At 51.7% G+C, this 22,038-nt stretch overlaps 1 protein-coding gene across 1 annotated transcript in view; it reads left to right on the top strand.

Moving 5' to 3' along the window:
- Positions 1-22,038, top strand: part of SMG6 (SMG6 nonsense mediated mRNA decay factor) — a 114,529-nt gene that overhangs the window by 11,552 nt on the left and 80,939 nt on the right. Inside the window, exons 9-10 of the mRNA XM_059829166.1 lie at positions 14,758-14,819; positions 18,701-18,846. Of these exons, the coding sequence (XP_059685149.1) occupies positions 14,758-14,819; positions 18,701-18,846 (208 nt within the window). The remainder of the gene's footprint in view (positions 1-14,757; positions 14,820-18,700; positions 18,847-22,038) is intronic.

Genomic DNA, 22,038 nt, shown 5'->3' with positions numbered 1-22,038 from the left:
TTTAAGATGTTACTGCTGTTGGTTGTTTTTCCCTCTCCTCAGCTTCTCTTCTGGAGACCTTTGCTTCCTCAGCATCATTGAAAGGAACGTGCCAAGCTTTAGCCTCTCCATAAATCATTGATGAAGATGCTTTGACATAAGATGCTGTGAGTGTTTTTGAGGCACTAGGGGTTTCTCTTTTGCAGCGCTCCCATATGAGGTAGCGTAACTGCTAGCAAAGCGGGGGGCAGCGACGTCTTGTTGTTTCTAGTGCAGCGCTGTTTGCTAGGGCTTGCCCTTGGTCTGTTCAGTGGAGGACTGTGCTCTCTGAAGTGCAGGTTGCTGGCAATGCCTGTACAGATTGTGTGTCTGATTACTACCATTAATCTTGATTTCTTCATCTGTTTGAAATGTTGGCTCGTGGAAAGCTTTCCCCACTAATACTGAGAGGCCGCATGATCAGAAATACAATGGCAAAAGGGCAGGGTTTGCTGAAGGCACGGGTTCAGGCACTGCTGGTTTTGGCAGCCAAGATATTTGTACTTGGGCTGCCTGTGCCTGCTGCGGTGCAGCACTCCACTTGTGTTGGCATGACTGCTTATGGGGCTGTGCCGTGGCCATGTCACCAAACTGATCTGGATTGAAAATAACCAGGTGAAAAGGAAACCTGAAATTTGTGTCACTGCCAGCGCTCCCGTGCTGCGAAGGTGTGGGCTGGATAAAGACAGCAGCTCTTCGGGAAGCTCTGGACTCCCTGCTCCTTGAAGCTGTAGCCTCTTACCCTCTTCCTGACTGCATCTCTGGGTGGTTTGCAGCTCCTTCTCTGGAAGGGATCAGAGCAGTCCGTGTGTTTGCCACTGTGTGGCACTGTTTGGCCTCGGAAGGGCCCTGCCTGTACCAGGCGCAGGCAGCAGCCCTCACCCTGGCAGCACCTCTGCCCCACATCCCCCAGCCGGGCGGAAGGGAACAGCTCTTCTCCCAGGGGATGTGTGCCAGTGCTTACGTGTCATTTTGGGGAAATGAGTGTAAACTGTGTCATCGCCTCCTTGATCCCTTCCTTGCCAGCTTTAGCCCTTGAAAAGACTGAAGCAAGCAGTGTTCTTTCGTTTGTGCTGACAGCTGTGCTCTCCAGGTAGCTCCTTGGGCATCGGTCTTTATGGCAGCTGTTTCTGGGCCAGAGAATGGAATTTTTCAGGGTAGAATGGGAGAGTGTTCAGCTCTCAGAAGCAGATATAACACCGCAAGTGTAGACCCTAACAGCTCTGGACATGTACAGCGCAGAGCAAGGGAGAGAGGCTCCTTCTAATTTTCAAATGGAGGCTGTTGCTTCAAACCTAGCCCAAGCCAAAGGTGACTGATGGTTTTACTGTAGAGATGCTGGCTGTTTCACAGGTGACAAGCAATTGATTTGGTACGTTTTCCATCCTCAGTGGTTGCTTTCTTCATTGTGCAGGCGGCTAGGTGCCAGTCCTATGATGTGGCTTGCTTGGCAGGGAGGTGCTGAACGATTACTCTCCCAGGACCTGCCGATGTGCACACTGTCCCCATCGGCAAGCAGAGAGTCTGCTCAGCACATGCTTGTGCGTCTCTTCTCAGTGCTGACTTTATTTTTCCTTCTGCAGCCCTATACAAAGACACAAACATCATTACTTTATTTCAGGGTTAGGAGCCAGCTGAATGGAGTTAGTAAAGTGTGATGGCAAGTCTGCAGAAGGCCAGCTCACACTGCAGCCATTGCTGTGACAAGAAGAGGTGGCGTGCAGTGCTGGCAATTTGCCTTGGCACTGTGTGTTTAAGTAGAGGATTGGCATAGCTGCTTCTTTCACAGTTTGCTGCATCATGTTTTCTGGGAAGATGCAGAACTGGAAGAATGTACCATCTGCCCACACTGAGGGGCATCCATCTCCGTCTGGCTCCTTCCTCAGTAACTGGATTTGGCACTGCTGGCACGGAGGGTATGGGACGGTTTCAAAGCGAGCTGAAGAAGTGTTTGGGTTGCAGCCTGGCTGTTTCGTGCTTAGGGTTTTGTCCGTTATGCCTGCAGCCTTTTGGGGTTTCATTCTGTGAATGGCTGTTCTCTGTGGTCTCTTATACATTGCAAGTTACTAGGTGTGCAGTGGCAGGAGAGTCCAGGCTGACCCAGTGCCCTGCTTACCTTACAATATCATGTCCCTTTGTGTGGGATTCCAGTAAGAAATGCAAAAAAGGAGGCTGAACCAATGAGCAGCTCTATTGCTTTTTTTTTAAAGCAGCTGGATAGGGCAAAGTGAGCCAGAAAGCTGAGTCTCTGCCACTGGTTTTATTTGCAGTGGGTCTGTATTGATCTTAAATCTGATAGTACCACATGCAGCTTACTGCACAGACTATGAATTGGTAAAGTAAACAGGGCAAATGTGCTGTCCGTCTCTTGAGAAAGTGTTAATATTACACTGAGTTTGAGATTTTAATCACCCCTGTCAGGAAATGCTGAGTTAAGGTTCCCACAGTTGCTATTGCCTGCTGCCTGTGCTCTGCAGTAGATACTTCCTTGTGTTATCACGCAGCATGCATGCACTAGTAAAGATTACTCCATAGCTGCAGCTAAGATTAGGGAAGAGAGGTTTTCCCTTGGCACAACAGTAATTGAATAATTCTTCTCTCCAGATGTCTGAATACTTTAGCATCATTAAAGAATTAAGTCTCCTAGCCTCTTTGTGAGAGGTCAGTCTTGTAGGGCCACCCAAAAAGCTCTTAGGAAGGCTAAGGCCAGAGTAAAGATCTGCTGTCTCAGCCCTGTGCGTCGGCTGCAGGAACCTTCCTATTTCCCCTCAGCCTGCTGATTAGGGACAGAGGTGTTGCATTTGCCTGGTGCTGGGTGCCCGTGGAGCAACAACCCCTTTGCAAACACAGAGAAATTGTGGTGGAATCATCAGCTCTGAAGTTCAGAGCCAGTCTTAACCTCCACTGCTTTACATAAGCTTTCTTCTCAGCGGCAGGGAGTATGGACAGTGCATCAGGGTTTCCACAAGTGAGCAGTAAATACCACCAGGATGTCTACCAAAAAAAAAAGAGGACAAAGTTCTCTCAATAGGCTGAATATAGAGGGTTTCTTACTTTTGTGTTTCTTATTTATTGCCTACTGTACTCTTCTTTGGAAGCTTACTATATGTTCAGGTGTCACTCCGTGCTGGTAATGGGTGCAAGTACTGGGGGACAGAGCGGCAACGTTGTAGCTGTAAGCGGTGGGTATCTTTGGGTGCTTGTCAGTATTTTCTTTCAGATGAGTAGCAGTGGTCTCTTTTGGACCCCTTCATCTCCTTCCGTCTCCCAAGTCCTAGAATATCAGATGAATACCACGCACGTGGGGAAATGATCCTCTGCAGCTGGATGAGGGCACTGCCTTCTCAAAGCAGTGGAGATTGTGAGAGCTGTCCTGCTTTTTTCCCTCTGGGTCAGGATTGAGCTAACTGGGAACTTATCCAGCAGTGCCTGGTGGTGGCTATCTTCACGACTTGCTCTGATTTGCTTCATTCTGAGATGAGGCATCTCCAAGGGTTCCCACCTTCTGTCTTTCTCTTTGCCTGCTTAGTTTTATTTCTGACTTCGCTTGCCTCACCTGTGCACCATGATGCTGCATCCGCTTACAATTCTGCAGCCCAGTCACGGTCCAAGGCTGGAGAAGGCACTTTTGGGAACGCCTGTGCATCCAGGAACACTGGGGAGTCCTCAGGGCTGCCCAAGTCTCTGCCTCAATAGAGGCCACGTGTCCTTAGTGAAAAGGGTCACTGTCCTAGTCAGCTCCTGCATGTTTCACATCCGTTTTTCCTTGGCGGTGTTTGTTGTTTCCGCTCTGCGCGCTCGTTCCTCTTGGGCAGCAAGAGGTGACTGGGCTGGCTCCTTCTCCTGGCTGGTTTCAGTTGGTGCAATTTTTCCTCTGGCAGAGCTGTCTCTTGGGCTCTGCATCTGGAGAGGGGTGCTTCTATGGAGTAGTGGGATAAAACCCCCTGTTAGTCTGGTAGCAGTTCTGGTGGGGGTTTCTTGGCCATTTTGCTCCATCAGCCTGTCCTTTGCTTGGAGCAGTCACACGTGGGAGTGGCAGTGACCTGTGTTCAGAGTTGGGGTTGTCTTGATGTCACCACCTGTGGTCCCTAGGAGCGTCTGATTTGTTTAAATTTGTTGTGGTGTGAGCTGGGCATCCGTGAGCGTGGCCCAACTTTGCTCATGCAAACACACCACGGAGGCACCCCTGTTCACTGAGAGCGGCTCCCTTCACTCTCAGCTCTTTTCTCACTTTGTAACTCTTTTCCATTACACATGACTAAAAGTAAGTGACAGGCCAAAGTGGAAATGATGTATTGCTAAATGATGGTTGCTCTTCCATATAGGTGCGTGGATAAGAGGCTGCTTGGGGAACTCATTGTTTCTGGAGTGTCTGCCCCTGAGTCTGCTGCCAGGCTGGTGGGAGCTTTTTCCGCACTGCCAGCGTGCCTGGGTGGTTTTTCTTAGGACAGTGAAAGATTGATCTTCTCTCTTCCATGCAGGCTCTTATGAATAATCCCTGCTGGCTGAAGTACAGGGCTCCCTCATTTGCTACCTCCGTGGTGTTGGGTGGGCAAAGTGCTCAGAATGGGCCTTTTTTAAGAGCCTCTGATCTGGAAGGTAAGTCCAGGCAGCTGGGGCTGTGCCTCTGGTTTAGATGGGCAGGGTGAAAGCGCAGCCATGCCTGCCTTCCCCCCGCTGCTGGGACATCACTCCCCCAAAAGGGTAACGCTGCAGGCTGCACATGATGCCCTGGAAGCCTGCGCTGACTCTTGCATGCTTTCAGGGTTTTTTTACCCAAGACTGTATGTCTGTGCAGAGTGGAGGGAATGGAAACCACTAGACCAGCAGTGCCCGGAGATGCCAGGCGGGCTATCTGCTGAAGCCATTTTTCACGCCTGTTAAACATCTCAGCTGCACCAAAGCTGTGGCGTAGGTGTGTCCCCAAAGGGAGGGGACACACGAGGGCGTGTCCCCTCGGTTTTTCTCAGCGCAGGAGCCTGTAACGGGATATACGCAAGGTCTTACAGCAAGGCCTTGGGTCAGGCTGCCATTGGCGCCTTCTCACAGGAAGGCGGCTTGTGTTAAATCAGGAAGTTTGTCTTCTCTACGGTTAGGTGCTCTCTAGTATTTGACGTGAGTGATCCCGTCTGTGGTCTGTTGCATTCTGGTCTGCCCTTGCTGTCAAGGGAAGGCAGTGCTTCCCCTCCAGCCTTCCGCTTGTTGCTGTATTTGATCCACACCTTTGCAGTGCTGCAAGCCTCGGCTGAGCCTTCCCTGCGGCACAAAAACAAGCAGAGAAGCTCTCTGGGGTGGGAATGCTGGGCACTAGCAATCACTTAGAGGCTGCCCCTCCTTATTTCCTCTCCTTTATCCACTGCCCACATGAGAAAGGAACAAGAGGTGTTGCATCCTTAATTTTTGTGCCCATAGCGGGCCTTGGGAGGGAGAAATCTGGAGTTCTCTCTATGCTGCGCAGGCACCCTCCTTTCCTCACCCCCGCAAGCTTGCAGGAAGCTGTTGAGTTTGGTTACTCATTTGTGGAGGTCAGGACTAGGTCTGGGTTTTTTTTCCTTTGTGTTTATGAAACGGTTTACAAACTGTTTTGAGCACGGGGGAGCTGGTGGCGTGCGAAAGAGGCTTCTCAGCCTCTTTACTGCTGGACTCGTGTTAATTCTCTGCCCTGCCTCCTTTTCTGTAATCTCTTTCTCAGTTGGCAGCATGAGTATTTCTGAGTGCTTTCCCCAGCCTGCAACCCCTCCGCCTCCTAATATGACCTCGGTCACCAAACCACCTTGGGGCTTTATTTTTACTTTAGCCGTTTTGTTTCGCGTGGTAAGGTTGGTTTCTTTCCCCTAGCAGTGAGAAGACTTTGCAGAGGAAGTAAAAGAGTGCCAGGCTGCAGTTGAAACTGGTTAAACACTAAAACCACACTCCTAGCCTCTCTGGGTTTGAGACGTGACATTCAGCCATGCAGCTTAGCACTGGCTTTTTTTGCCCTCCAGTTGTGCACCCTCCCTGCTTGCACTTAATTTTTTTTATAAACTCTGCTTTTTATTTTATAACGCTGGTAAAAACCTTCTCGGCTGCAGTTCCTGCGTTAGCAATCCAACCAGAAATGCTGTCGCACCTTGCCCAGCCTCGTGATCTTCCGTGGCTGCTCAGTGCTGCTCCGCTAAAGCTCCCGGAGCTCAGCAATTCTCACAGAGCCTGGTTACCGATTTAGCCTGTGCACGCATGTTGTATAGAACCCACATGTTGCTTTCCAGCACAACTTGACCTTTTGTCACTACCCAGAAAGTGAAGGCTAAGCTATCGGTAAGAGTTTCCAGAAGTTGGTGTTGATCTTTTTTTTTTTTTTTCTTTTAAATTTCTTTTTAGACCATGTTGGTGGTTTTATTTAACTATGAAGAACAAGGCAGGGACTAATGTTACTTGAATGGGAGAGACACCGACATGTTCTCTTTCCGGTAACAGGCATCTGGTGCTAATGTGTGTAGAAGTATCGTGGTGGATCAGAGGTGGGAGCGCTACAAGGACATCAATGACTTATGCCTGTGTGAGGGGCTTTGCTATATCCCAGTGCTCAGAGAGGCTGTGGTGAGGGGGGTGAGCCTTCAAGTTCCAACAAGCTTCTCATACTCTAAAACCAAGTACAATCATCCAGAAACCGCCTTTCCCTGTCAGTCACTCTTTCCTCATTTCCTCTCCTGCTGGTGCTGATCAGCCAGGGATTTGTGTGTAACCAAACCCCCTCCTGCTGCTGCACATTAGTCCTTTCTCGTGGCAGCAGATTTGATGATCCAGACGCTGCAGGGTGATGCTGGGAGGGAGAGTTTGCACTTCAGACGAGAATACTGCCAGAATTGGCAGTACGGGTAAAGGAAGTAACATGCCTAATAGCAGGGTTGGGAAATTTCCCAGAGCAGGGTGAAGGCTGTAGACAGTGATTTCTCTTGAGCTTTTTTTTTTTTTTGTTAGTCTGACCTTGATCTTTGTCTGAAGTTGGCCCAGGCCAACTTCTTCTGCTGTCTGTTGTACAGGGATGTTTTTGGGATGGGCACCTCATATTCCACAGCCAAACCTCTTAATTCTGCCATGGGGAATGTTTATTTCTCTTCAATGTTGAATGAGCCATTTCCAGACGGGCTTCGTATCCACTGTGGAGGTGGGTATTAGGAAAGAAACTTCCTTCCGGAGGATCAGGGAGTGGAACCTGCTGGAATCTGTGTCATTTCCTCTGTCCTTGGCTCTACTCTTCCTCCTGTGCAGATTTCACTGCTGCGAGATTCAAAGTGGAGAGGGAGATGCCTTCGTGCCCTGTGTTACACTGCCCAGGTAGAAGTGAAGGCTCCAGAAGTACTCTGGGAATGCAACAGGGTGGACAACTACCTCCAGGTTGTAGGAGCCTGGGGCACAGGCTGGCTGCGAGCAGCTGCCGTTATCCCTCCCAGTGAGCGTGTGAAGATTGTGTGTGATAATGCTGTCATCCTTCTGGAAGGCTCCGTCTCTGCTCAGCCTGTTGTCCAAATGTCTTCTCTGTCGGCCTAACTCCATCCTAAGCCTTTCAGGGTTAGATCTCTTCAGTCTTCACCCTTCTTAATTTCTCGTATTATCTCCCTCCTTTATGCTTTAACCCCACAAATAATCTACTCCAGAGTAGCGAAGAAGGCAGACAACACCCTGAGCTACATTAACAGGAGATCTCTGATGACCAGAACTCATCATACATTTCTCGGTGTCAGTTTTCTATTGCAGGAAGGGTATGCTGTTTACTCCTGGCAAACAGTGTGTGTTTGAGTATAAACTGCTTTTTGCTGGTTGAGGCTGCTTCAGTGCACAGCACACGGCCTCCCCCTTACCTGCTGGAGAAAGAACGGCTCTGCCTGGGTCATCTCCCTTTCAGTGCTTAACCAGATGCAGCCTTGAAGAGCTGAGCTTGTATCCTAAATGACCTGCAGCACCGGAGCCAATTTGTGAAAAATTTTATGTTGAAAGTTAACTTGATATCTCAGCTGAGGACTCTCTGGCATGTTTGCATAGATTCATAGAGTTTATGGCCAGCAGGGACCATTAGATCATCTAGTCTGATCTCCTGTATATCACAGGTCCTTAAATTTCACCCTGCTACTCCTGTATGAAGCCAAATAACTTGTGTTTGGCTAAGGCAAAACTTCCAGAAAGACATCCAGTCTTGAGAATCCACCCTTTTCCTGGGGAGTTCATTCCAGTGATAATTGCACTGGTTCTGAAACACTTATACCTTATTTCCAGAGTGAGTGTTTCCAGTTTGTTCTTGTGCTTTGCTATTCTGCGAGTGTAAAGAGCCCTTAAGTACCACGGAGGCGCTTTGCACCCTGCAATCAAATCGCCTCCCAGTCTTTTTTGATACACTAAACAGATTGAGCTGTTTAAGTTTTTCACTGCAAGACATCATTTCTAGCCTTTGAATCACTTCTATGGCTGTTTTTTGGACCCTTTCCAGTTTTTCAGCATCCTTTTAAAAATAAGGGCACTAGAACTGGATGCAGTATTTCAGCGTCAGCCTCTCCGGTGCCATATGTAGATGTAAATGTGCTGTCCGGTGCCTGCTCTCTGCTTGTACGTCTAAGGGACGCGTTAACCCTTTGTACCGGACATAGCGTTAGGAGCTTAACCGCTGTAGTCCCTAGAGCCTTTGTGGAAAATCTGCCTCGGGCACGGTCTCCTGGAGACTTAATTTTACATGATCCCAGATGCATAACATGACATTTGATGCTGAAAAACCTCAGATTTTGAAGCGATTATAATAACCTTCTGTGACTGCGCTGTAGCCATCGTTACTTACTGCTCCATTCGCCTTTGTGACACAGGCAGTTTGACAGCAGAATTTACTTTCAGTTCGTTGATTGAAAATGTTCCTAGTGAGTCTCTACCAACCTCTTTCCATCCAGTTCAGTGAGAGTCCCTGAAGACCGCTGCTTTTTAAGGGGTTACTTGATCAGTTTTTAATCTATTTAATGGTAATATTTTTTCAAGAATGTTGTGTATTACTAATTTATAGAAACCAAACTTAGATACAGGTTTGGTTGAAAAGGAAATAACATGCATATAAATACTCTATTCGACCTGTTTTCCTTAAACTGAAAGTTCTACTAGTAAATTCGTTTATTTAATAATGTTAAATATATCTATAGGTCAGATATTTGTTTCAGAGCCCGTGAAGTCGCCACTGCTTGATTTTTATGTTACTAAAGTGCACAGTTTTCTTGCTTATGTTTCTCATCTCACCTGCTCCCTGCAGTGATGAAGGGAAAAATCAAAAGCTCCTTGGTTTTGCTGGGGGGCTTCCTAAATGCCTCTTTTTGTCTTGCTGGGTTGCTGACTTGCCACTCTCATAGCCATGAGATGTGTTCTGGAGCTGTAGCTGCTGCAGTCCAAAAGATCAGGAAGCTGCAGGAGTGTCTCAAGGTCTCTCTACCTGGAAATGAATTTTGTATGTCTCAAGTCCACAGTGCATCAGGTTTCCGTCTTTCTTCCAAGTCATAGCAAATTGGATTTTACATTAGTGTAGTGTCTGGCGTTAAGTATCAAGATTCTCACTGGAATAGCTTCTAATGCTACAGAAATTAGTCTGATTCAGGACAGGGCATCGTGACTGCTAAACAGAAATCGGCACTAGAACACATGGCAAGAAGAAGCCAAGGCGAGCTCAGTATCTGTTTGTGGTTGCAGGTGGTATATAAAGAGGAATGATTAAGGTAATTAGCCCAGCTGGAATTTGCCCACAGCTCTGTGGGTACCTTGTAAATACTGCAAAAATGCCAGACAATCTTAATAGCCCTTTTGTCTTGTCTCCTTTATGTAGGTAGCCGTTTGCACAAAACACTTTCCACCAGCACTTTGTTTCAAGTGCACCTGTAACAGTAAAAACCTCCTACTGGTACCTTGCCAGTCGAGCGCACTGCAGCATCTTGGGCTTTTCAGGAAGCTCTACAGCAGTGCTCAGTGTTATTTCAGCGAGATACTGCTGTGGAAAACACCAGCCAGAGCTGTGTCTTGCAAGCTTGGGATGGCATGGGATAAAGGCTCAGGCTCATATTTGTAAGGCCATCTCCAGGGGAGATAGCAGGCTTACTGCTGCTGGTGGACTGGTTTAAAGCTCTGGAGGAGTTGCCTGTGGAAAAGAGGAATAATCTTAATAGTTAACATGGTATATCTAGCCCTTGAGCTGGGAGTGAGAATATGGCACGGTTTGGGTGCCTGGATATTATTTCACAGAGCTCTCAGCAAGGAAGCTGTGCCTGGAAAAGGCTGCCTGCCCAAGAAACCCTGAAAATATTTGGGATGAGTGTGGTACGTGTTTTGGAGTGGAGCTGTGTGGCTCTGTGGTCTGTATCCCCAACCCCTTGTCACTGAGGAGACCCCTAGACTCAGGAGAATGTCCCGCTGCGCTCCAGTCCCTTCCAGTCGGTGGAGACAGCGCATTTGTTACAGGCAGTTTTGCATCTGGTCTCTTGATTAATGGACTTGTCTTTTGCAGCCTATTTTGACTCTGACACCGCTTTCTGCTCCACAGATGCTTTGCTGATGTTGAAGAAAGTTTGCCTCACTTGATAAAGAACAGATCCTGAAATTTACTTCCAAACCTGAAGTAACAATTTTTAACTTGAAATGCTTTTTCCCCAGGAGTCGCCGCTCCAGAATCCTTCCCTTATTTGGTGCCTCCTTCACAGCTGGGACTGATGCTCAGGTGCCAAAGCTCTGTGCGCTCCTCGCAGTGAGCCAAATGGGTCCGCACTGGGTTCGAGCACGGCAGCTCTGCTTCCCAGCCCGGTTCGTGGCAGTCCTTTTCCTGCACGCCCCAGTGGCATTTACAGTGTTTCTGTGCTGGGGTGGGAGACGCATTTCAACCCTTTTTGGTCAGTGCGCGGCCTCTTGAGGTTGGGCCTTGCTTTCTGCTTTGCTGGCTCAAGACATGACAAACCTTTCCTGAAGCTGTCTGACCGCCTCTGTTCTGTGTGTTGTCAGGACGTACTCCTCATGGCCTCTCGGTGATTTGAGCTGGCTGTTCCAGGACCGTTGCTATCTCTGCACTTAGCCGCTCCACGAGAAGTTGTTAGTCACTGTTGATTTCTTCCATGGTAACAAATCCAGTTTGGTTGGCGGTGCGGTGTGTGAATGCTCCCCAAGCAGCAGTGGGCTGCTTCCTCTGGTGAGGTTGCCTCTTCCCAGGTGGATTTAGTCTGTCTGCACATGCTGACTCATGACAGCGAAACAGCTGTTTTCAGCTTCAGGCACTACTGTGTGCAGGGACCCCTTCTTCTTCTTGACAGCTGGTTTGTTTTTATAACTAATGCCTTCACTATACGCTCATAACTTCCATATCTGTGATGCCCGCTTTTCAACTGGAAGGGCCAAAATCCATTTTTTGACATAGTTTCATTGTTTTATAAGCCTTACTTGGTGGACTCTTCCCAAGCGACAAACTGGGACCAGCCAGACTTGGTTCCCTGTTCCAGGGAGCAAAGCTGCCCGCAAAGGGCAGCGATATTAGTGCGCAGGGAGCCCTGTCTTCCCCTGGCACCCTGACATTGGCACAAGGACCGTTTTCAGGAAACCTTTGGAGGTGGCCACCCTTGGACTGCACCGTGAGTGAGATGAAGGCAAGGAGTTGTTGAAGCTCTCATGCTAGCTCTGTCAGGGTAGCGAGCACGCTAGCAGGGCTTTGGGGAAGTGTTCCTCTCCACCATGCGAATGCAGAACAGCAGGTGACAGGACTTCCTCCTCCCTGCCCCGAACCCAGGCCGCTCGGTGGAAGTCACTGTTTCCCTCTCTCTGTGAGAAGCGGCATTTGATGGGAGGAGCAGGGAGGGCTCCCGGAGACTGAGGGACAGGTGAGTCACTAGAGAGAGTCATTCAGAGAAAAGCCCAGTCAAAGCAGCCCGTGGCCTTAGCATGAACTCGGAGATGAAAGGTCCAAAGTTAAGTGATGAGCTCATCAAAACCTTGAGGCTGTGAGAGAAAAAGTGATGAAAGAAGCATGAGAGGTGCCTGCTTGAGATGCCACAGTGCTGGGGCACACAGGTCTCTGCCTGGGCTTGCTGGGTTTGTGCTTAAGTTGGCAAGAGGCATGAAACATGCTTCTTTCCTAGAGGCAGGTATCCTACTTCCTTTAAAAAAAAAAATTACGAATACCTATATGCGCACATATCTATGTCCCGGTTCAGCACTGGTTCCCGTGGAGTGTGACTGGTTAGTCTTTGGGATTGCGAGTGAAAAGGCTGAGCTTGAAACTTGCTCTGAGAGAATGGGGGCAAAGCCAAGGTCCTGGCGAGCCCGCCCAGAGCCGGGCGTCTCTGTGGGAACACTCTGGGCACGTCCCCGCTGGGCGCGGGCGTCACTTTCCATTCAAGGTGAGGAGTTTTGGTACTCCCCCGCTGCCAGTAAAGTGGTGTGGGGATTGCGGGGTGAGCGCTCCCGGGGCTGTGGGTGAATGTGGGCCTTGGAGAAAAACTTCTGCCGCAATTTCTTCTTTCCCCCACGTGCAGCTGCCAATCAGTGTTGCGATAGGCTTTCCAGTAGAGATGGGTCAGGAGCTCCTGCTCTTTTCCATATGCCCCATTGGAGAGCACGGAGCATGGACCGCCTCCTCCAGCTCCTGCAGGCAGCAGCAGCACATGGGCTCGCTGTGGGGCTGAGCACTGCCCTCCACCCCACCAAGGCTCTTGCACCTGAGCTAGAGGCTCAAACTTGTTATGCTGCATCTCTGTCAGGGTATGTGATCATGGCTGGAGCCACTGAGCTGGTCACAAACTGTCTTTCTACCTCTACAACCTGTTGCCTGAAAAAAAAAAAAGTGTGTTAAAGGTTTCAAGTTCTGAGCTGCCTTGGTGTCCTAAGGAGGATGGTGGAGAAGCAGCTGTATCCAAACTGCACTGGCAGAGTAAGTAAGGGCTTTGCTGTGCTGTCCCAGTATTCCCCAGTCTCTTCTGGGTTTCATCTGCAGAGTTAATAAAACGGTGGCAAATAAAGTCTAGTTCCAGTGGAAAGGGCTCTTTAGGGCAGCAGTAAAATAGTGAGTAAGCAAGAACCCCTTGCTGCGGGGGCTGGTTTAATTGGTCTGGCTTGTTTTATGAGACAGGTTTTATGTTTAAACTCGCACATGGCCTAGGAGCGACGCTGCAGCAGGGCATCATTCTCCTGCATGGGTCCTCGGGGAACGCAGCTTGGGTTAATTACACCTAGCCGAGTAATCGCACCTTGCGGAGCAACTGGCATAAGTCATGGCGTGAGCCGAGGGGCTCAGCAAACGAGGGTGGAAGGTAGCGCCAGAGCCAGGACTGCCCGTGATAACCGTCCCCCGCAGCCAGGCCTGACGGGGAGCTTGGTGCTGCCTGGAAGCGCTGACCGGTGCCCGTGTTGCACCCTCTTGCATGCGTCTGGTCGGGCATTGCCATGGCCCTGCCCCGTAACCTCATCCTCCCTCTGTGCCTCTGATCCCCATGTAAATTGAAGTGGCGTTGCCGAACTTTATCGAGGGGTTCAAGATATAAAAATCATGCGCAAATGGGAGGAGACCGGTGGTGCTCCGGGTCGCTCCTGGTCAGTGTCTCCCTGCGCGATGCTCAGCGCCTGGCTTTTCTCACCGCGCTGAGGCTGTGCAGGCGCGCGGGCGCGAGAGGAAAGCCTCTTGCTGTGGAGAAGGTAAGAGCGAGGCCAGTCCACTCCGAGTGTGACACAGCCACCTTCCAGGGCCAGGCAAAGTGACTACTTACCCACCCACGGCCTTCTTCAAAGCTGTTTAGATAAGGACTGGGAAAGCGCGGAGCTTTGCTGAGCTAGCAGAGGTGGCTTAGAGCGGTAGTAAGTCATTATTCAAGTCAGGTTTTGGTGTTACTGGACCTAAGCAGGGCAAGAAGCTGCCATCACGCCACGTGCTACAGCCAGCTCCCCCCTATCCCCTTAGCTCCGTGGTGCTCTGGTAGTTCAGCATCACTGCTGCAGTTTCAGGGGCTTTTCTCATACATCTGACCACGGGCTCCCTCTCTGTAATTGCTTAAGGCCAGAGTTAAACGAAGGGGTGCAGCATCACCCCGGTACCCCATTGCTCCTGGAAGCTGCTCCTGGCAGGGCACACACAGCGCTCCTAGCTTTGCTGCTGAACTCGCCGCCTTGACGTCTCCGCAGAAGAGCACGGGTGAGGTCATCCCGCTCCCTCTCCGCCTTGTCCGGAGGCTGCTCAGCCTCCTCCCGAATCCCGAGTCTCTTCTGTTCGTTGGTTGGGGTTTTGTGGTGTTTTTTCCTCCGTCGGTGGGAAACGCTAGTGGGAAAGGCTGCCTTTGGGGACTCCTTCTGCACCAGCCCTTAGGCCGAGCTGCGCTTCGGGCTGACGGGGCGCGGAGGAGGAGGAGCCCTTCGGCCCGGGGCTGCCCCGAAGGCAGCCGGAGCTGCCCGGGCTGCGGGCGGCGCCCGGGGCCGGTGCCCGGTGCCCGGTGGGCGGACGGCCCTGCGAGGGAGCGCGGGGCCCGGCAGAGGGCGCTGTGTCTCCACCGCCTCGCGCCGCTCCGGCTCCAGCTGTTTGGCACTTGCCCGTGCCTGTGTGCATGATGTTTGTAAGAGTTTGGGCATGTCCATTTGGTTCCCATCTCCAGTGCCACCCCCAGCATCCAGGCCAGGTTCTTCTGTCACTGGGGACATTCTTAATTCACAGGAAATCGGAGAGAGTTTAATTGTTTTCTCCTCTCTCTTCTTTTTTTTTTTTTTTTTTTTCCCATGCAGCTGAACAAAAGGTTCATCCTCAGTTTTCTCCATGCCCATGGGAAGCTGTTTACCAGGATTGGGTAAGTGTGCAGGATGTTTATTTTATTTTCCTACATTACAAGTCTTTTTGGAATTTAATATTGTTAGCAACTAAGCTGTGTTTGGAGCTGAGGGCACAGGGTGTGAATTCTTGCAGGCCTAGCCTCCTGGTTCTTATTCTCCTTACCCGCCCTCCCATCCACACTGGTTATTGTTCGGGCTTTTTCTTCCCCCACCTCAAGGTCTGGTCCTGCCTGCGCACCGGGCCCCTCTGGCAGAGGCTGAGCTCGGGTGGCTGATATGCACACGGAAGGGACTAGAGACTGTTGTCTCTCTCGCCCATCACCTAACCATGTTCTGTCCCCCTTAATTTCTGGTTTTGCCCCCTCTCTCCCATTCCTCCCGCTCTTAGCCAGCAGAGAGGTGGTTCTGGGGGGGCTCTCAGTGGCTGCTGCCTGCGAGGAGCACAAAGCCATCAAGGCAGAATCATGCAGTGGCTGAAAGCTGCCCTCTGGAGCGTGTCAAGACAAGCCTTGCCCTTTGTCTCCTCGCTGCCATTTCAGTGAAAGCCTCATAGCTGAGAGCTGCCCTGGCTGTGGGAACGGGTTTCTACGAAGTGCCCTTGGCAATGTCTGTCAGAAACTGGTTTCAAGTAATTGAACAGCTACCCTTGAAGCAAAGTAAGCCTGATTCAGGCCTGGGCTGAGATCCCAGCCTGGGGGATGTCCTTATGACCCAGGGAGCAGAACTCAGCCTTGCAGCTGATGGGTGTCCCATGGAGCTGTCCCCGCTGCGGGTCTGGACTGGCCCTTGTGATGGGGCAGCTGTATGGGGACAGCTGTTGTAGCGAGACCTCGCGTGGGTTCACATAGTCTCCAGCAACGGTGGTCTCTGCTTGAGCCTGCCAGTGCCTCGTAGGCAGATGCAGTCTCATGAGCTCTGTTGGCTCCTTCAGTCTCTTGTAGAACTAATCGCTCCAAGTGAGAGGGTTGAGAGACCTTTTCCAGGCCACTAAGGTAGCGTGGATGTAAAGTGGCAACTGGTCCCTGCTGTTGGTTTTTTGACCCAGACGTACAGTTCCTTGTCTCTGTCTGGGCCTGTCCCCTTCCCTCCTGGGGTGGGGAAGCACTGCAGTGCAGGACACAGCACCGACCCTGCCATGCAGCCTGAAGCCTCAGCGCTTGTTCCATCCAACGTGCTCTCTGGGGTGGGTAGTCAGGAGTGGCACGTGCTTGATTCTGGATCCTTCATAAAGCAATGGGAAGCAGGAGCTGTGCTGGCCAATTTGTTGGAGATCCGACTGTCTGAGGGCGAGGGGGAGAGCAGTCCGCTCGCTGCCGATGCTGTTGATCTCTCCCTGAATCACAAGGCACTGATTATCTCCTTGTGGGCAGCAGGCTGGCCTGCAGTGAGGAGGCAGAACTGGATGTCCTCCTGCCTGCAGGAAAAGAGGAGGAAAGCTGCAAGAGCCCACAAAAGGTTTGGTAACTGCAGCGTGTCTGTGCCAGAGGGCAGAGCATCCGGGGAGCTGCTGGTCCTTGGCTCTGTGGGGCCGTGCTCACGGCCGAGCTCTGGTTGAACGCATGCCAGCAGTGGGATTAATGGGGATGTTGCGGAGATTGCTTGCGCATTTGGCTCCTGAGACTTTTGTAAAATTAAGATGCAGCGTTTGAGGCGGTTGCTTCCCAGGACAGTCATTTAGAAAACCCAAGTATGTTTAATGGTAGAATATCCCCTGAAGTACTTAGAAGGGAACTAGAAAGTAATACCATGACACAGGAAGAGAAAATCGTCCAGCCCTGCTAAACAGCTTCCGCGCTTAAAATAGGTAAAAGGTGAGGAATAGTTGAGTCCTCTTTGGGCAGGATCCTCAGTGATTTATTTGTAAAAGGTACGGAAAAGATGATGTTGCCCTAATTGGACTCTTTTGCTCCTAAAACCACAGGTAAGCAATTTATTAAAAGCTTCCGCTCTGCTCCTGACCTGCTGGTTCTGAGCTCAGTGGGGTTACTGCATGCTGTTCCAGATGTGCTGCGGTATCAAAGCACAGCTGGCGGGGCCGAGGGAGCCCTCGCTCCTTCTTGTTGTTATTCCATGGCAATAATCTTCAGCTCCTCACTAACAACCCATCCTGTAAAGGGCTCCTCCATCCCCAGTGTCCTGTCTGTCCGAGGAGGCTGTTGCTGGATGTGGTCTGAGATTTCTCAAAATTAGGAAGTCTTTAGAAGCAATCAGTTTGCTCTAATTCCCTGGCTGCACCCCAAATCCAAGGAATTTGCCTCTTCCAGGGGGAGCAGTGCTTTTGTACCAGTGGAGCTGCTCCGTTCTGCACAGCTACAAAGTACAAGGGGTCTGTTTGTTAGAGCCCATGTTTGTGGGAAGGTAACAGAGACTTTGAACTGCTCTAGCAAACAGTGCCCGGGGAGAGGGTCCCCCTGCTGCTAGGCAGCACCGGTTGTTGAAAGGCATCCGTGAAATATGGTTAAGAAGAAAGCCATTTCTGTCTTTAAAAATAGAACCTATTACTGTCTTGAAAGTCTGTTGGGGAAGCCCAGCAGAATTGCCCATGTGGGTTACCAGAAGTGGCTTGCTAATCCAGCCTGTAGCATGCTGATATCGCAAGATCTGAACCTCTCAGGGGAAGACAGAGGAAATTGCTATGGAGGCCCCTGAGGTTGCCTGCCCCGGCTCCAGTTGCCTCACCCACTGCAGATTTTGGCTCCTTCGCTCCCACATGGGCACACTAGTACAATGTCACTGATAACTGGAGTGGACAGATATTCATACTTGCTGGGTCTAGCTGTGGCTTTTTCTAGTGTAGGAGCAAGAAGCAACGCAGCAAGCTCAGTAGAAGACGCAATGGGACAGGAGGACCTTTCCCCTCCACCCAATAGTTTCCAAGGTTTTTGGCAGCTTCTTGGTTATAAAGTTGTCTTCATGGGATGCCAGGTGAGGACTCTGTTTGGGAGGGCTGTTGTGGCCAACCATGTCTCAGTCATTTCCATGAATTGACTGTGCTCCGCTTTGCAATCAGTTCAGTTTTTGACCCCACTTCAGTTGGGTGGTTGCTGAGGATCCAACAGCTCTGATAAGTAACCTCAGCTAATTCCCATAGTGATGCTAGGTGAAGAGTAGGATAAATGTGTCAAATTTCCATGGATGCTTGTGAGCGGTGTTGAAAGCGCACCCCATCCCCAACCGTGGCACTGCAAGCGCTGGCTGCTGTGTCCTGATGAGCCACAGCAGCGCTGTGTGCTGCAGGGACCAGCTCCAGCTTTAACGTTTCCAGCAGCTAGCTGAGCCCAGTCATTAGTCTGCGAGTCCCTGTCCGGTGGGGCTCTAAGTGATGAAGTTTAGGGGCTCAATCACAGTGCCAGGGAGTGTGTAGCCTGGGGGCGACAGGGCTCGGTGCCATGGGATCCAATCCTGCAGTGAGGAGCCCAGGGACAGGCACCGTTCTTCTGGAGGAAACACGCTCTGGCCAACATTCAATGCACTGGAATTGCCACATCCGCAATGTGGCACCAGTGTGTGCAGTTTGCTGCAGCCTGGGTTTCTCAGGAGTCCCATGGGCTGCTCCTGGTCCAAGTGAGCTGCTGGCCTCTTGGCACCCCTCCTAGATTGGTAGAAGTCAGTAGAAAAAAATGGTTGGTCAGAAATGACTCATAAAGGCCGTATTTTCCTGCCAAAGGAATGCTGCTTGTCGGTCACAGAGCAATCCCCTCGCTACCCTCTCTTAAGGAAGGCTTCAGCTGCCTGTGTCGCAGCATGCACCTTCATTCCCCACAGCTCCTGGACGGGAGTCAGCACCCCAGGGGGTCCCCCTTCCTCAGGAGACGTGACACTGAGTGAGCTGTGCCGACTGACCGCCCTGCGCCCCGGGGCATAGCCTGCGCTCTACAGACTCTCTCTCTGTCTGCAGGATGGAGACTTTCCCTGCGGTGGCCGAGGAGGTCCTGAGGGAGTTCCAGGTCCTGCTGCAGCACAGCCCCCCTCCCATCGGAAGCACCCGCATGCTCCAGCTTGTGGCAATCAACATGTTTGCAGTGTACAACTCCCAGCCCAAAGGTACCATGTGCTGCTTTAGGGGAACTGGGCTGGGGATCAGCCGCTCTCTGTATGGCCGAGTTGCTCATGGAGAAGCGTGGGGGGGACTCACCAGCTGAAGACGGATGGGGAAGCGGAGTGGTGGTTGGATGACTGGGGGTGTCAGTGTACGTAGGGACAGCAAAGGGACCTTGGCTGGGCCTCGGTGGAGCTGGCTGAGGCATCTGAGGAGGGAGGTGGAATCTCATGTCCCTGGAGCCTGAGTCATCAAGCACAGAAGGAAGGCATTGCTTTACGGCTCTGCCTTCCCAGTGTTTAGCTTGGGCCATGCTCAGTGCCCACTTTGGCACCAGAAGGGCTGGAAGGATCTCGGAGGGCCTTGGCTGTTCGGAGAGCGGCATTGCCTCTGACCGCTTGTGTCTGTGCAGGCAGCTGGGTTATGTGATGGGAGATGCTGCTCTGTGAAAGGCCAGGCTGGAGGCTATTCCCTGTATTAAGACACCTAGAGAACTAGTATTACTCATCTTCCTCCCCTCTCCTCCTCCATCCACCCAGGAGGCTGTATGTGGTCTCTGCCATTGTCGGGTTTAATGTGGTGGTCAGCAGAGATGCCACCAAACCAGAATTTCTTCCACTGAGTTTGAAATGGTGCTTCCAGGGGACGTGGGTTTTCCCTGTGGCCCCCCGACACGCACAGCGGCAGGTACCCAGGTCTGCCTGAGCCACGTGTTTGGGAGCAGGGATGGGGCTGCGCTCCCTGGGTGGGAGGAAGCAGCGTTTTCGCATGCCGATGGCATGGGATTTAGATCCCAAAGATGGAGGCCTCCAGCTAATGGATTAATGGATTTCAGTCAAAGCCACCATGTGGGTGATCAGGCTGAGCTCCAGAGAGCTGCTGCTGGAAGATTTCTCCCTCGTGAGCCAGTTGGCCACTTGTCAGGCTGGTGGTTAGTGGCCGAGGTCAGCTGATGGGGCGAACCGGCGTCGGCCGGAGGGCCGGGAAGCAGCTCCGGTGTGCTGTGCATGCTGCCCGGCCAGGCTCGCAGGCACCCTTCTCTCCTGGGAGAAGCCCTGGGGGGAGCTGTCAGTCCTGCTGGCGAGGCAGCCTTGCCCTCCCGCCTGCTAGATGCCAACCAGCGACGGTGTGTTTATGTTTGAGCTGCAAAGTACTTTATGATTATGAGCAAATGCCTCTGTGCCCCCCCCCGGTAGGTATATTAATAGCGGTGTCTGTGCCGCAGACGGGAGCTGGTGGTAAAGAGAGGAAGAGATTTGTCTGGGCTGTACGGCAAGCCCCTGTGGCAGAGCTGGAAGCGATCCCAGCTCTCAGACCACTGGACTCTGCTCGTCTATCCGTAGCTGAGTTGTGGATGTGTGTGAGTGACAGAAAGGGAGCGCTTCTTATCTCTTGTGAAAAATAAGTATTCTCGGAGTTTTCTGCCTCCTGTGTGGGTAGCTGCCAGCTGCTCCCAGCTTTCGGATCTCTGGAGAAAGCGAACCTGTTCCTGCCGGGGACTGCAGACTGTGTGCAGAGCAGGTGGCGGTGTTGGTGAAATGCCTGCAGGTCGGATGGCACTGCGGCTGCCATCTGATGCTTAGCGCCCTTCAGGGATTTCCCTGAAGGCTCCTTGCTCTGGTGACCCTAAAATATCGCCAAGAATATTGTTGGCAAAGCAAATCCCATTGTCAGCGCAAGTGCCCTGGTGGTCTCCGAGCACTCATGTGCTGAGTGCTGGCACAGCCCAGGTTGGGCTTGGTGCCGACGCTGTGATATTGAGAAGAGCTGGGTGCAGAAGGAATAAAAAAAGCAAAGGGCCTGGAGTTTAAAAGGCAAGCAAGAATGTTTGCTGAATTATTACGAAGTGCCCAGCATGGAGCCGAGGGTGTTGGCTCCTTCCCTGGCGTGTGGGTTGCTGTGGGCAGAGGACTGGCTGGAGCATACGGCAGAAACGGCTGTCGGGAAGGTGCGGGTTTCCATTTCCCAGCACATGAGTCACTTCCTTGGGTTGCAGTAGCATGGGCAGCGGCAGGAGCGGGTGCGAGGGGGCTGATCCGCCCCGCGGGTGTGTGGGAGGCTAGGAGGGCGCAGGGAGCAGTCCCACCCTGCCTGCATCCCAATTGCCAGAAAGCATTACTGGGGAGCTACGGGCCGGGTTCGCCGCAGTCAGAACTTGGCTGCGTCAGCTCTGTAGAGCTGGATTTGACTTTGCAGTTGGACCAAATGACCTCCAGAGATCTCCTCCTACTGAAATCCTGCAAATCTGGGGTCAGAGCGTGTCTGTGTCCGTCTCATCGCATGGGCCTGTCTGACCTTCAGCTGCGAGCTCTCGGTAGCAGGAGGATATCTGTGGGTTTGGGGCCAGGGAGGGGGGGTTTCTCCAAGAGCCTCCCTTCCCTGCTGTCCAGGGGTAGTTCTCCTGCGGGATAGCTGCTCCCTCCCTCCCCCGCCATGTATTTCCAGGTCTCTGGAGCCCCAGCTACTCCTGAGAAACTTGTAAACTTGCTCGCTTGCCCCGTGTCTGGTGTCTAATGAATCCCTCGTGCTGGGATCCAGCGGTGCTAGCAGTTGTGGGGCGGTGTTGCTGGCAAAACAGTCTCGACATGGGGAATTTTTTACACAGTTTAATGCCTATGGACACAAACTTTTAATCACAGATTTCAGGTATTGAGAAAAAGGAAACTTGAACAATCAAATGCTTTAATAAACACCTTTCCTCCCTCTTGCTCAGGGTTACACCAGACACCTATCCTGCTCCGTTTCAGTCTCCGCTTCCCCCGTTTTCGCTGCAGATTATGCTCGGTCTGCCCCAATTCCTTCAGTGAGGCAGCACAGGAGGTTGGGGACTCATGTGTAACAGTTTCTATCTGCTGCTCTTTGCTTTTTACTCATTTTCCTTTGCTCTGATACAGGTTGGCCGTGGTCCTTCAGGGGTGTCCCTGCACTTTTGATATGTCCTCCTGCAGGTCTCTGGCTGCTAGCGGCCGCCACTCTTGTAAATCAATCCGTGTGAGGTCGTCACGTGCTCATCTGACAGGCTGACTTTTTGGGGTGCAGTTGGGTGTTTAAACTGGGTTCAGAGCCAGCCAACTGTGAGCGGCACGTGGCCTTTCACGGCCTCCTCCCAGGCAGGTTGCTGCTGTGGCCCCCAGCTACCCGGACCCTGCAGCATATGCCCAAGACAGGGCTCAGCTGAGTGCAGGCAGAGCCCCGTG

The sequence above is a fragment of the Gavia stellata genome, chromosome 25 (assembly GCF_030936135.1).
Source record: "Gavia stellata isolate bGavSte3 chromosome 25, bGavSte3.hap2, whole genome shotgun sequence".
Taxonomy (NCBI): Eukaryota; Metazoa; Chordata; class Aves; order Gaviiformes; family Gaviidae; genus Gavia; species Gavia stellata.
The sequence above is the reverse complement of the archived record's forward strand: the minus strand, read 5'-3'. Positions and strand labels throughout refer to the sequence as shown.